Source organism: Canis lupus, chromosome 26 (assembly GCF_011100685.1).
Source record: "Canis lupus familiaris isolate Mischka breed German Shepherd chromosome 26, alternate assembly UU_Cfam_GSD_1.0, whole genome shotgun sequence".
Lineage (NCBI taxonomy): Eukaryota > Metazoa > Chordata > Mammalia > Carnivora > Canidae > Canis > Canis lupus.
Window position 1 is genome coordinate 36,201,823 of NC_049247.1, and position 14,267 is coordinate 36,216,089.

The 14,267-nt window shown below is 38.1% G+C and overlaps 1 protein-coding gene across 4 annotated transcripts in view; it reads right to left on the reverse strand.

The window, feature by feature from the left end:
* The window catches only part of PRKG1 (protein kinase cGMP-dependent 1), a 1,199,428-nt gene that overhangs the window by 205,178 nt on the left and 979,983 nt on the right, over positions 1-14,267 (reverse strand). For all 4 annotated transcript variants that reach the window (XM_038576027.1, XM_038576026.1, XM_038576028.1 and 1 more), the window contains 2 exons: positions 13,887-13,964; positions 4,369-4,463 (listed from right to left, as the gene is read on the reverse strand). In XM_038576027.1, the coding sequence (XP_038431955.1) occupies positions 4,369-4,463; positions 13,887-13,964 (173 nt within the window). The remainder of the gene's footprint in view (positions 1-4,368; positions 4,464-13,886; positions 13,965-14,267) is intronic.

A 14,267-nucleotide genomic window follows, 5' to 3' on the forward strand; every position in this document is an offset into this window, starting at 1 on the left:
TTCATAAATGACAAAGTGGATCCCAACCCAGGCAGTCTGACTTCTAGGCTGGAACCACAGGCTACGCCAAAGACTCAAACATCAGGGGAAGAGGGTAGGGGCAAGTGGGAGCTCAGCCCCATCTCTGTCAGCTTCCACTTACTCTTAGGGTTCCCCCCACCCTTATTCCAGATGCATAGCGTGGGTGTGGCTGAGAGTTTGACACCATCTGATGCCTCTGCGGATCCTGCGTGGTTTCAAGACAGGTGGAGAGAGCTTGAAACCATAGTAACGTCAGAGTGTGATGGATTGACTCAGGAGTTACCAGACTACACCTGCAGTAATTTCTCCCAAACACAACTTTAGTTTTCCTGTACGTAAGGAAAGAGTCCTTCTGTAAAAAGGACATTTTGCCCTTCCTCTGATGTGGAAAACCATTATTTACAGTAAAAAAAAAAAAAAAAATAGTGGTTGAGTCAAGGAATACTGAATAATTTGCTTCACATCAACTAAAGTGAAGGCAATCCATGACGTCAGTTTCTCTGGTAACGAGGTGCTACTGGTTAATGGATGGTAATTATATAGGTTATAAGATGGCTACACGTCTAGGACTCTATTGTCTGCACAGAACAAGGAAATGGAGCTTGTTACGTCTAGAGGCAGAACTCTAGAAGGGAGTTCTGGAGTCGAGGTACTGAGCTCACATTTCAGCTCTGTCATTCAACTGTGCTTCACCAATACTAGTATTAGGCACTCTGAAATGTAAAAAGAGTGGTCAAGGACTCATGTCAAAATTACTAATCCATCAATATTTTAATGGTCTGGTGAATATCCTCAGGAAAACAAATCAACAATTCCAAGTACATATAAATTTTATAAGTGAGAAAACGACAATCTGAAATGCTGTGTTAGGTGCATACAGAGAATGCTAACTACTATGTAATTGGTCTTCCAAGTATTAAAATCACATGACTTGGGGATCCCTGGGTGGCGCAGTGGTTTGGCGCCTGCCTTTGGCCCAGGGCGCGATCCTGGAGACCCAGGATTGAATCCCACGTCCGGCTCCCAGTGCATGGAGCCTGCTTCTCCCTCTGCCTATGTCTCTGTCCCTCTCTCTCTCTCTGTGTGACTATCATAAATAAATAAAACTTTAAAAAAATAAAATAAAATAAAATAAAATAAAATAAAATAAAATCACATGACTTGCAAAAAAGCATAGTTATTACCCAAAAGTATACACACAGTGCTCAGAAGACTTTCTATCTCAAAGTAAGGTAAATTTTTAAAGGTTTTTAGAGGAAAGCCAGTGAAACAAATCAATCTGATTTATGAAAAGTTAGAATTTCTTGTGTGAGATGTTGAGACTCAAAGAAAAGATCAAAAAAGAACATACTTAGCGTAAAAAAAAAAAGTTACACACATAAGACATCAAAACATTAAAAAAAATATATTGAAACAAGGAAATAATCAAGAAGACCTCACCTAATCGGTTTCCCTCAATTGAATCTAGATACAGGGCCTTAAGAAGGCACATCTGATAGACACCACAAAATGGCAGCCCACAGGTCAAATTGTTTGTAGAAATGTTTGGTTTGGTTTTTGGGTTTGTTGTCGTATTTGCTTGCAGAGCATTTTTCAAAAATCAAGTTACAAAATCACATTTTGTATTTTTTTTTTTCAAAACCTAGATTTTTTCTGTTTAAAAAAAAAAAAAGTCTAACAATCAGCTGGAGCTCAGTAAATGGTCTCCTCTTCACAGAAGGGTTTCTAGCTATGTCTGGGTGGCCCAGTGATTGAGCCTTTGGCCCAGGGTGTGATCCTGGAGTCCTGGGATCAAGTCCCACATTGGGCTCCCTGCATGGAGCCTTCCTCTCTCTCTGCCTCTCTCATTCTGTGTCTTTCATAAATAAATAAGTAAAATCTTTAAAAAAAAAAAGGGGGGGTTCTAGTTTGCCACCTTACCCTACTCATTGACATTATCAGCCTGCTCCCTGTAGACAAGCGAGTTCATAACCCCTTACCTTCAAACAGATCCAAGTGGAGAAAGTGATCAATGGCAAGAAGCAAATGTTTGATTGGGCTTCATTAAAGCGGCTCATTTGTCTCTTAGTTCATTCGTTCACCCATTCATTCAACAGATACATGTGGAGTATCTGAAAAGCGCCAGATACTCAGCTCAAATCAGAATATAAGATTTAGACTTTTTTACCCAAAGTGACATGCTGTCACAGATCCCCATGTATGTCAACATGCATGGAATAGAGTTGAGGATACAACACTGATGAATTTTAGGAAATCAAATAAAAAATTCTAACAAGTGCTAACAGTTGCACGGGACCCAAAGGAAAGGAAATTTGAAGAAGGAAGGAGTGGTCAGCATGTAAAACCATGGCTGAGAAGGGAAGTCCAAGGAAGGCAGAAAAGGACTTGCAAGTAGCAAATCCCCGGTGACATTTAAGAGGGCGTTTAGAATAGGCCTATGGAGCCAGGCTGAGCCAGGCTGAGCCTCCAGAAAACAAAAGCAAAGGGCTCAAGAAGGAAATAAATTCCTGGGGGAAGGGTAGGTGGGGGAAGGTATGTAGGGGGAGATAGGGCGGTGTGGGGAGGAGCCAGCAGTGCAGAGGACTGGGACTGAATGCATATGAGAGATTTGGGCACCAGACAGTTCATGAGAATAGCCATATGCCAGAATGACTTCAACCTACATGGAATGCCATCAAATTCTGACACCAGACACAATCTGCTAACTTTTCCATGAACTGCATCCTCAGGGTCACTCCTTAGGACACATTCTTCCATTGAAAGGGGTTTTTGCCATAAAGGCTTTCTTGGCACCAAAATCCAGTGGCAATAAGCTACAAAAGCAAACCTGTCCATTTTCAATGATGTTGTATCTTCTGGTGTCCCACTTGTGATCTCAATCAGAAATGCCTGAAAATGTTTTGGGTTCTTTGGCTTTGTTGGAAATGACATTTTTCATACAGGCAGTTAATCTTGAACCAATGGAACCAGGCAGCATTATTCTCTAGAATCCTCTATGTATAATCAAGGGAAAGAAGGATTCAAGTACAAAGGATGGGTCTGGGCACTTTATACTAGAAAGATAATGCTTATTGCATTCTTTTGTGGCACATACAGTGAACATGGTATTTCTTTCAACTTCGCCTCTAGAAAAAAAAAATCTAATGGCAAATACATACTCATCGGATAAGGATCAAATGAACAAAGGAGAAGAAAAAAAAAAAGAAGTGAAATGCATTGAATTCTGAATTTTCATAAGGTAATGTGGTGTACGTAAGATGACTTAGCAGGATCCCTCATTTCTGTAGCTGTGAAAGGGTAAGAAAGAAAAAAAAGCTGCTATCTGACTGTGGCTTAAAAATTAAAACCCGCTAAATGGTATCTTCATAATAATTTTAAACAAAATGCCTATAATGTAATTTTTAAATGAAAGTATAATGGAAGCAAAACTCCCTGTTCCAAATATTTTAGGGATAAATTATATCCTATTGCTGCTCCTCCATAGCAGACACTGGGCCATCTGGAATTTGATACAAATATAAATGTTTACTGGTTATTTCTGATTCAAGTATATATATATATTTCTGATTCTGTACATACACACAGCACTGAGTTTTGAAAATCTCATCTATTTATACACTGATAATAGAGATGTGCTGCTTATTGGAAAACAAGAAGAGAATGCTCAAAGAGATCTGTCCTATTTGTCATGCATCCTGCAATATGTATAGTACAAAGTCAACTGGGTTTTTCGTCCATAGTTGGTAGGAAGAGATCCCAAATGCTTGTTTCTCGAGCATCTACTTGCTTTACAAGTAGAAGAATTTCAGGGACCTTACAGAACGTCTCTCTGGGTCCAGCCTTTGGAGCCCATCCACCGGGAATCTTCTCGTGCATGACCTCCATCTCTAACAGCGGCAATGACAACCACCACCCAGACGTGAGGCCCAGCAAGCCTTCACTGTCTTCTGATCCTTGGTTTGTACCGTCAGTCCAGGGATTTCCAAACTCTCAACCAGTCATCTTCCTAGGATTCAGAGCAAAACTGCCACACAAGGTAAGCTTAGCTTAGGGGAGACTCTTTCCCCTCTCTTTTAGAGTCTTCATAGAGATTGCGGACAAGGAGAGTAAAGCTGAGAAATTACCCATTAATATAAAAATGATGTGACACAAGTTAATTGATTAATCCTGGAGCTTATATAAATGCATTACGAGCCCACCTGGAAATAAATAAAAATGGCCATCGAGGGTCTGGGTCCAGGATTAGGAGAAACACCAAATATAGAGCCTGTTTTGCCAGGAGCTCAATATGTGAGACGGGAATTTATGCAGCACTCAAGCAAAAACTATAACATGTGATCTACTCACCCCTGCAAGGCTTTCTCTCCAAACCAGTCTCCTTTCCCTAAAGTTCTAAGAAAGACCGGGTCTTCACTGGGTGAGTCTTCCCGAGTGACATTCACCTACAAAGAGAAACAATGAAAATCTACATCCACTGCACATGCTGATTGATCAAATCAACTAATTGGTTGATTGGTCATGTGATTTCCACTTCATGTTTCTTCTTTTAAAATTACTCTTATGAAGACCATGAGTACATTACCACTGACAGGACCAAAGAGTATCACACGTTTCCATACAAACCACAAGAAATGCCCTCCAGTTATTGTTATGCTGTTTCAAGCTGTTTTCAAGAAGTAATAAATTATTCAGAAATTCGAATTTCACTTAGTCCTCCTCCCGACCTCCTATGAAGCAAGCGCTATAATGAATGAGCATCCCTCCAGTCTTCTTTAATGTGTTTATATGCTTGACTTTTTTAAAATATATGAATAGCCTAATACAGTATGTATCATTCTGCAATTCACATTTTTTTCCTCTCAACATTGTTTTATTACTTATCCATCCTTTCACAGATAAATCTAGTTCATCCATTTTAATGACTCAATGCCTTCTTTCAGGTTTATTCATCCACTTCCTTATAGATGGACGTTTAAATTGTTTACATGCTTTGGAATTGTTCCAGTGAACATCTCTCTATGCACCTCGCATGTATGGCCCTGTTCTTCTAAGACATGCCTGTCTCTTTTCCTGAAGAATCTAACCTCTCTTCCGAGGCCATTCACATGGTCATGAAGCCTCCTCACAGGTCTCTAACCCCTGGCAGTCCTTAAGGTCTACAAGCTTCATTGAGAAGAATTTCAGTTTTAAAGGATCTATGAATTTTATATATATGTCTTTTTTTTTCCCACCATAACAGTATGCTCTTCAAAGAAGTGGGTATATCTTTGACATTTTCTACAATTTATAATAAGCACGTAATAAAGAGCTAGAAGTTGCTTCAACAGGAAAGCTTTACTATCCAAACAAGGTATTTGAGCCCATAGAGGACTTCTGACTTGGATGACAATCCATGGACGGAAAAGAATAATGTTTTTGTTGCATGAATGAAGACATAAATGCAATAAGTGGTACCTTTGTGTTAATTCACTTCCCCTTCAAGTTCTACTAATATTCATAATGCTGGCTATGTTTTGTCTAGAATGGTTAAATAGTTAAAACTCACCTACCTAGAAAATGTAATGAAGTAGAAAAAAACTAATTTCTGAAGACAATGCAAGACACTAAGCACATTTAAGAATACTATGCTTCAGGTTTCTGTATTTAGAGAATGGATGACAAGGACCACAATTTTTATAAGTATTAAGAATGTACATGCAAGGTGGAGAGAATTCAATTATTATTCTCCACTGATCCATTTGGTTACTTTTCCACACTGTGTTTCAAAACCATGGGGATGCAGTTTTTAACCCTCTTACACCAAGCTGTATCATAGACATGCTTATTTGCATGCTGATGAGGCTTTTTAGATGTGGACAGACATACACTATCCCATTGATTCTCAAACTTCCGAGTATGGGGTCTTATTTAAAATAAAGGCTACTGAACTTCTTACTAGACACATCTCCTGAGGCTAGGGAAACAAAAGCAAAAATGAGCTACTGGGATTTCATCAGGATAAGGAACTTCTGCTCAGTGAAGGGAACACCACAACTAAAAGGCAATCTTTGGGATGGGAGAAGATATTTGCAAATGACTTATCTGGTAAAGGGTTAGTGTCTAAAATATATTAAAAAACTGAGGCAAAAAAAAAAAAAAAAACTGATGCAACTCAACACCCCAAAACCAAATAATCCAGTTAAAACATGGACAGAAGACATGAACAGATTTCCAAAGAAGACATCCAGTTGGCCAACAGACACAATGAAAAGATGTTCAACATCGCTCCTCATCAGGGAGATGCAGATCAAAACTACAGTGAGATATCACCTCACACCTGTCAGAATGGCTAAAATCAACAACACAAGAAACAGCAGATGTTGACAAGGAAGTGGAAAAAAAGGAACCATCATGCACTGTTGGTGGGAATGCAAAGTGTTGCAGCCACTGTGGAGAACAGTTCTAGAAAACAGAATCCTCTGTAGGTTCCTCAGAAAGTTAAAAATAGAACTACTTTACCATCCAGTAATTGCACTACTAGGTATTTACCCCAAGCATACAAAAATACTAATTCAGAGGGATAAAATGTGTCCCAATATTTATAGCACCATTAACAATAGCCAAATTAAGGAAAGAGCCCAGATATCTATTGACTAACAATTGGATAAAGAAGACGTGGTATACATATATACTGGAATATTACATATATAATGGAATATTACTCAGCCATCAAAATGAATGGAACCTTTCCATTTGCAACTATGTGGCTGGAACTAGAGAGTACAATGCTAAGCGAAATTAGTCAGAGAAAGACAAATACCACATGATTTCACTCATAGGTGGAATTTAAGAAACGAAATGATGACTAAAGGAAGGGAAAAAGAGAGGCAAACCATAAAACAGACTCCTAATAGTAGAGAACAAACTGAGCGCTGCTGGAGGGGAGGTGGGTAGGTGATGGGTTAAATCGGTGATGGGGATGAAAGAGCACATTTGTTGGCATGAGCTTATTTGTAAGTGATGGATCACTAAACCCTACATGTGAAACTAACATTACACTGTATGTTAACTACCTGGAATTTAAATAAAAACTTGGGGGCAACCCGGGTGGCTCAGCGGTTTAGTGCCGCCTTCAGTCCAGGGCCTGATCCTGGAGACCCGGGATCGAGTCCCATGTCAGGCTCCCTGCATGGAGCCTGCTTTTCCCTCTGTTTGTGTCTCTGCCTCTCTATTGCTCTCTCCCTCTCTCTGTCTTTCACGAATAAATAAAATCTTAAAAAAAAAAAACCTTGGAAGAAGGGGCACATGGGTGGCTTAGTGGCTTTAGCCAAGCCTCTGCCTTTGGCTAAAGGTGTGATCCCAGGGTGGGGGATTGAGTCCTGCATCAGGCTCCACACAGGGAGTGTGCTTCTTTTCTCTGCCTGTGTCTCGGCCTCCCTGTGTCTCTTATGAATAAATAAAAATTTTAAAAATCCGAAAAAAATGGAAGAAAAAAAATAAAGGCTACTGGAACCTTATTCTTGAAGTTCTAACTTAATGGGCCTTGAAAATCTGTATTTCAAAAGATTAATGTAGGTGATTCAGATGCAAATGTTCTAGAGACCAAACTGTGATACACATCAATGCATTGTTTTATTTCTGGGTCTCAGTTTTCTCACCTGTTACCATGAGGCACAACCCAACGAAATTATTTGTCAGCCCTTGCTACTACAAAAAAAAAAAAAAATGTCATGAACTAAGGTGAACTATACCTGAGATCATCAATTCACAATTAGATATAAGGATACATTACACAATTACACATTTGCCATTTGATTGACAACAACAACAAAAATGTTTAGAAATTCCAAATGGCAGATGCATGCAAGGCCTGGGGAGATTTCAGTGGCTTCGGAAATACGCTTTACAAAGACGTTACTGAAACGCACTAACAGAGCCATAAAAAGTGGGTCACCTATCAAATAGACCACTTTCTGCTGATGCGACAAGTGTGAAGGAAAACCTACCCGGATAATCCATATATGTGGAAAGATAAGCAGTTCAAAGAGCAAGAATAAAAGCTTTCCTTTAAGACTGTAATTTCCACACTATTTCTTCGTACAAATAATGAACCATTCTAAATATGCACAGACACCAGGCATGGGCATTTGCATCTTTAAGTCTAAAAAAAAAAAAATGTCAGGGTAGAGAAAGCCACATACACAGAGATAGCTTCTGTGACCTCGGCCTATATTGCTTATTCTCCTCCCTGAAATTACTATGTGCTTTAGGATCCACATTGCTATGGGAAAGAACCAGCTCTGGAGCCTTAAAGATAATATTGGGCCTGTTCAAACCCCTGTTACCTCATCACTTTGTCCAAAAAACGGGAGGGCTTGCATATAAGTGTATGAATTAAAAGAGAAAAATCTATGAAAAGCAGACTCTTAATAGTAAGTGCTCGGGGCACCGGGATGGCTCACCCGGTTGAGTGTTTGACTCTTGGTTTCAGCTCAGGTCGTGATCTCAGGGTCCTGGGACTGAGCTCCAGGCTCCGCAGTGAGTCTGCTTGAGATCCTCCCCCTCCTCTGCCCTTCTCCCTCTCTCATGCTATCTTTTGAAAAAAAAAAAAAGTACTCAAAAAATTGGTTACTTTTCTCATATTTCCCCCTTCTCCAACTTCTCTCACCTATTTCAGAAATTCAAGCATTTGATTGTAAAATAAATATCCCCTATCACTACTACCGCTCTCTCATTGTTGGTATAAAATGCTATTTAGAGCATAAACTTCTTATCCTTCTAGACAGACAAAAGAGTATTTATTCTAATGTTCTTTTTGTCTATACATTAACTTTTTTCTACAAGACATATGTGTAGTCTCATAATTTGAGTTTTTAAGACCATTTTAACTCTAATTTTAAAAATTAATCAAAATAAAAATTAGATACTTTTATATATTTTTTAAGATTGATTGATTGATGATAGACATGGAGAGAAAGAGAGAGAGAGGCAGAGACACGGGAGGAAGGAGAAGCAGGCTCCATGCCGGGAGCCTGACGTGGGACTCGATCCCAGGACTCCAGGATTGCACCCTGGGCCAAAGACAGGCGCTAAACCACTGAGCCACCCAGGGATCCCCTAAAAACTAGATACTTTTAAAGCAGTATAAAGATCTTTGATATCAAAGTCTTCACTAAACAGGATCAATGTGCACAACCAACATGTTTAAGCGAAAACAATTCAAAAAGAAAACAAAATGTGTAGTATGAATTTGGCAGGTTTTATAAACAAAGCAACACTTATTATTAAGAAAGAAAGCAAGCAAGCCAGCCAGCCAGCCAGCCTGGAATTCACAGATTAATAGGGAAGACTTAATTAGACAATGAGGGTCTCTGAAGTCATCATTTTCCTTCCTTTGTGACTAATAGAGGAGCCCCAGTTCTCGCACCGCAGTTCTCCCTTCAAACAACGTTCTGCACATATCACTTAAAAATTAGTCCTGTTATTTGCAAATCAAAATGCCTCCTGATGCAGAATGAGGACACTTTAGGAACTGTATCTGGTAATCTGGGATATAAACTGGGTTGGAATTTTTTTTTTTTTTTTTTCCTCCTGAACTTGAAGTTTACCTACATTCTCTGAGTCATGAGTGTACATCAGTTTGGCCAGATTTAGGATTCCTAGGAGTCTGATTTGACAACTGAACCCTCTGTGTAACACGGGGGTAAATTAGCGTACCTCTCCACATGGGCCGTCCTAACTCACTCTCCCGACATGTCTGTGGTGAACCGGATGTTCATGATCCCCGTTCTAGTGTTTGCAATTAATGCAGGTGCCTGCATGCACTCGCATCTCGTTCTGTGCACATATACCACACATTTGCCTGGTTTCGACCATCATAAAAAGAGCAACACGCCACACATGTTCTGCAACTTGCTTCTTTTGATCAGGATCATATCTGAGATTGATCCAACTCTTCCATGTTACTATACGTATCTGTAGTTCATTTCCTCTCTTTGCATATTACCCTGTTATATGAATATATCTGATATGGATTTATGGATTTTACATATTATATATCCTATTACTTCTTCTAGAGATGTAAACGTGTTCCTTCCAGGTTTACATGTATAATTATTCTTCTATCCTTTTTTTTTTTCATATTTTTCTTGACTTAGGACAATGGTTGGGATGTCTAGTTCCACAATGAACAGAAATGGTGATAATGTGCTCCTTGATCTTGTTCGTGAGCTAAAAGGAAGGGCTTTTCATGTTTCAATCTTATGTACCATATACAAATAAAATTTCCCTAACTCTCATGCCCGACACATACCAAATAATGCATTAAGCCCATTTCTTCACCAACATGCTTACTTATACTTGCTAATTCTAAGCAAAACTATGTGGTTTTAAATAGTATATAATAGACAAAAACTTCTAAGTTACATTTTTTTTCTAACAGCGTACCAGGTATGTTCAACAGAATCAGAAAATCAAAATATATTTGAATTATTATTGGAACTCTGAAATTTTGCCGGCCAATCCTCCTCAATTTTGTTTGGTTCAATTTATTTATGGAGAGAGTACATTTTTTTTTAATTTATTTATGCAGAGAGTACATTTTTTGATGTAACACAGCTACCGGGACATATGAATACAGTTTTATCAAAGACATTTTTCATTGCTCTGTTGTGAATTCCTTGATGTTCATTATTAGGGGAAGGGAATGTCAAGTTTCCTAGCAACTGGAAACTAACTCAGTTTCCATAGGAGGCAAGTCTGGGTCCTTTAAACATCACTGAAAGCATTCTGCTCAAGTTTTAGAAAAATCAGTTTGTGTAGGTTTATTGGGGGAAAAATAAGTATTTCAGAGTTTCTCTGTTTGTGTGGCTGTGCTTCGCAGGAGAACAAAAACAGTTTTACGCTTAAATAAGTGTCTTGAACTTGGGAAATCCATTTGTGACTTTAGCCTCTTGTGTGTCTTACAACGTGCTCTAAGGAAAAGCCAGTTCAGGGGAAGCAAGGAAATCATCTTTGCCAGGGTTATCCTTTATCATTGCTTAAATGCATACGAAAACCATTTATTTTTTTTATTTAAATTCAATTTGCCAACATAGAGTATAACATCCAGTGCTCATCCCAATAAGTGCCCTTCTCAGTGCCCGTCACCCAGTCACCCCGTCACCCCATCCCCCTGCCCACCTCTCCTTCCACAACCCTTTGTTTGTTGAAAACAAATTTATATCTGCATTCCTAAAGCAAAGCACACAGATTCAGAAAATTTCAGTTTCACAACTTATTTGCCTGCTTACTTAAAGACACTTCCACTTTTCTCTCCTCCCACCGGGACTTAAGTATATTCATCTCTTGCTTCTTAGGATTTAAAATACTGATTCCAATACGTGTGTAACAGAATAGAAGATACTAATATATCATTAATTAGCATATAATGAATATAATTAAAAATCATAGCTGCTAAGTTACATGACATGAAAAACTAGTCTTGGATTTTTTTTTTTTTTTTTTTTTTTTAACCAGCCATAGGTATTTCCATTTTGGATGTGTCAAGAGTCTGACATATTTTTACTACTTCTCTCCCAGAACCCCCATGGTGCTCTGAAACAGTGCCAGAGGAATGGGTTCCCGTGGTGCATTTCCTCACTAGTTCTATTTATACCTATTACAAAACTCATAAAGCAGCACCCCTAATGCCCCTATTTGCAACTGAATATGGTTATAAACAGCAGCTTCTTTTAGGTAGTGCTTGAAATGTGCAGTAATAGGGTAATCACAGAAGTGTGTCAGAAATTCATCTTCAACGAATAAAGGTATCATTCCATGAAAGCAAAGGATTAGCAGTGTCATAAGAAAAAAATAAATCCAGATTGTCGGGACAAAAAATGTCCCCCGTGACCTATTGAATCATTTATATCCATGAGGATTTTCCATTTCCCCTGATTCTTTAGTAAATGTTAAAAAAAATAAAACAGCAAATGGTAAAGCTCCAACGATTTAAACATAAACCACAGAATGTTAAGAATCCTTAGCCTCTAACATTGGAAAATTCAAAATACAGTTTTAAGTGTAACTGTGGTCAGACATGTCATTTCTTGATATCTTTAAGATGCTGGTGCCTGACATTTTTCTTTATCCCAGGCTTTCCAGTATCAGTCCAGAGAACAGGTATGATACGAGCACAAATGATGCTGTCTTCACTTCAGTGTGACTGATCATCAGTGTAAACACTGACACATTCTCGATTCAGAATCAGTCCAGAGAGGATTACCGAAAATGTGATCCAACAAGATTTATAATCTTTCACATCTCCTGACCACTGTGGCTCTGTACGTCTCTCTTTCCTTATTTAGTATGAGCCATAAGTCCCAGAGTCAGTTGTATTTGCTAAATTAGAACAGACTTACCTACGTTTTTAAAAAAACTGTTTAACATTTTTATTTACTTTCTAAGTAAGCTCTACGCCTAACATGAAGCTTGCATTTATGACTCTGAGAATAAGAGTCACATGCTCTACAGATGGAGCTAGCCAGGTGCCCCTAAACTTACATTTTAAAGTAACGATTATAAAAATGACAAGTTGTATATAAATCCTTTTTCACCAGCATTCTCTTTCCTGTCACCTACCATGCTTCATACATACAAATTCCTCTTAAGGATCTCTTATGATGAAGCAAAGTAAGTGTTCCAACTTTGATTGGAATCAAAGTTCCAATCATTGGCTACAAGACAAGGACACTTAAATGCAAAAATGATTAGGGCTTCACTGTTGAAAGAAATATAAGGTATTTTTTTTAGACTATCAGAGCATTCATCTATGTAAGTTCCCATTTTCCAGTTCACTTATTTTATTACTTTGTTTTTAAATACAATTAAAATATATTTGAAAATTTAAATATAATTAAATATAATTAAAATATAAAAAAATAGGGACGCCTGGGTGGCTTAGTGGTTGAGCGTCTGCCTTCCGGGCTCAGGGCATGATCCCGGTATCTGGGATCGAGTCCCACATCCGGCTCCTTGCAGGAAGCCTGCTTCTCCCTCTGCCTGTTTCTCTGCCTCTCTCTCTGTGTCTCTCATGAATAAATAAAATCCTTAAAATATATATATATAACTTATCAATATTAAAATAAAATATATAATTAAATAATCATAATTATACATATTAAAATATTTAAGAATTAAAATATAATTAAAATAAATAAATATAATTAAATATAATTTAAATGTAATTTAAAATGAAGAGTTAAAATAATATAAAGGAATAAATTATGATTTTTTTCATTCCTATCCTTTGTCCACCCCCATCTATCCCTTCCCGTATAACCTACCACTACCACTTCTTATAATTTCTTAGTATCCATTCAACATTTCTTTATGAAGATACAATAGAGCATGAGTGTATTTATACCCTTGCAGTCCTCAGAGTGCTGAGTATCTTGCCCAAGAATGCTGAACCTGCTAAGTTTCCTAGTGGGATTCACACTTGGGCCATTGGATTTCAAAGCCCTGGTGTTTCAAGATAGCAATGTTACTCATCACTAGTTGGAATTGAGTTTTTTTGTTTTTTGTCTGTTTGTGTTTTCTGTTGAGAATTTTTAAAGCAATCTTAGTCTTTCTCTTGTTGATTTATATAATTTAAATATTGGAAATCTTCCCATTTATGCAGTCGTATCAGTGGCATCTAGCATCATGGTTATTAAATTATGGAACACAGGCTACTTTTGGGTCTTCAGGGTTACACTTTTTCTTCCTCTGGCATCATTTTTGGGAGATCCATTCTCAAATGTTTCTCCCTCAAGACCTTGTGCACGTGCGTCTCCAGGGGTGGCTAATGCACCCTGGGGCCCCCACCCCACTCTGCATCACCCTCTGGGGCTCCCAGGGCTTACCGTTCCTTTGCTGATGATAAAGAAGGTGTCGCCTCTTGCACCTTGCCTGATGATATATTCCCCATTCTCATAGTGGGTCTGAAAAATAGAAGCAACAGAAAAAAAAAATTAAGAAGGGAGTAATATAACAAACTGTTCCATCTCTTCAAATATCAACTCTGCAAGGATGCATTCATCCTGATGGAGTTTTACCCAAGCCCAGAACTCATCATGATTCAAGAATGAGTAATAGTCAATGAATGAAATAATTATGAAGAAATTATTTTGATCATGCTCATGTTTAAAACTATTTGTTAATGCCATTTTTCTGGGTGATTATATTCAGATCTCTAAATTCATTCATTTTAATACTTCTATAAAAATATTTTCTCCCCTTGGAAC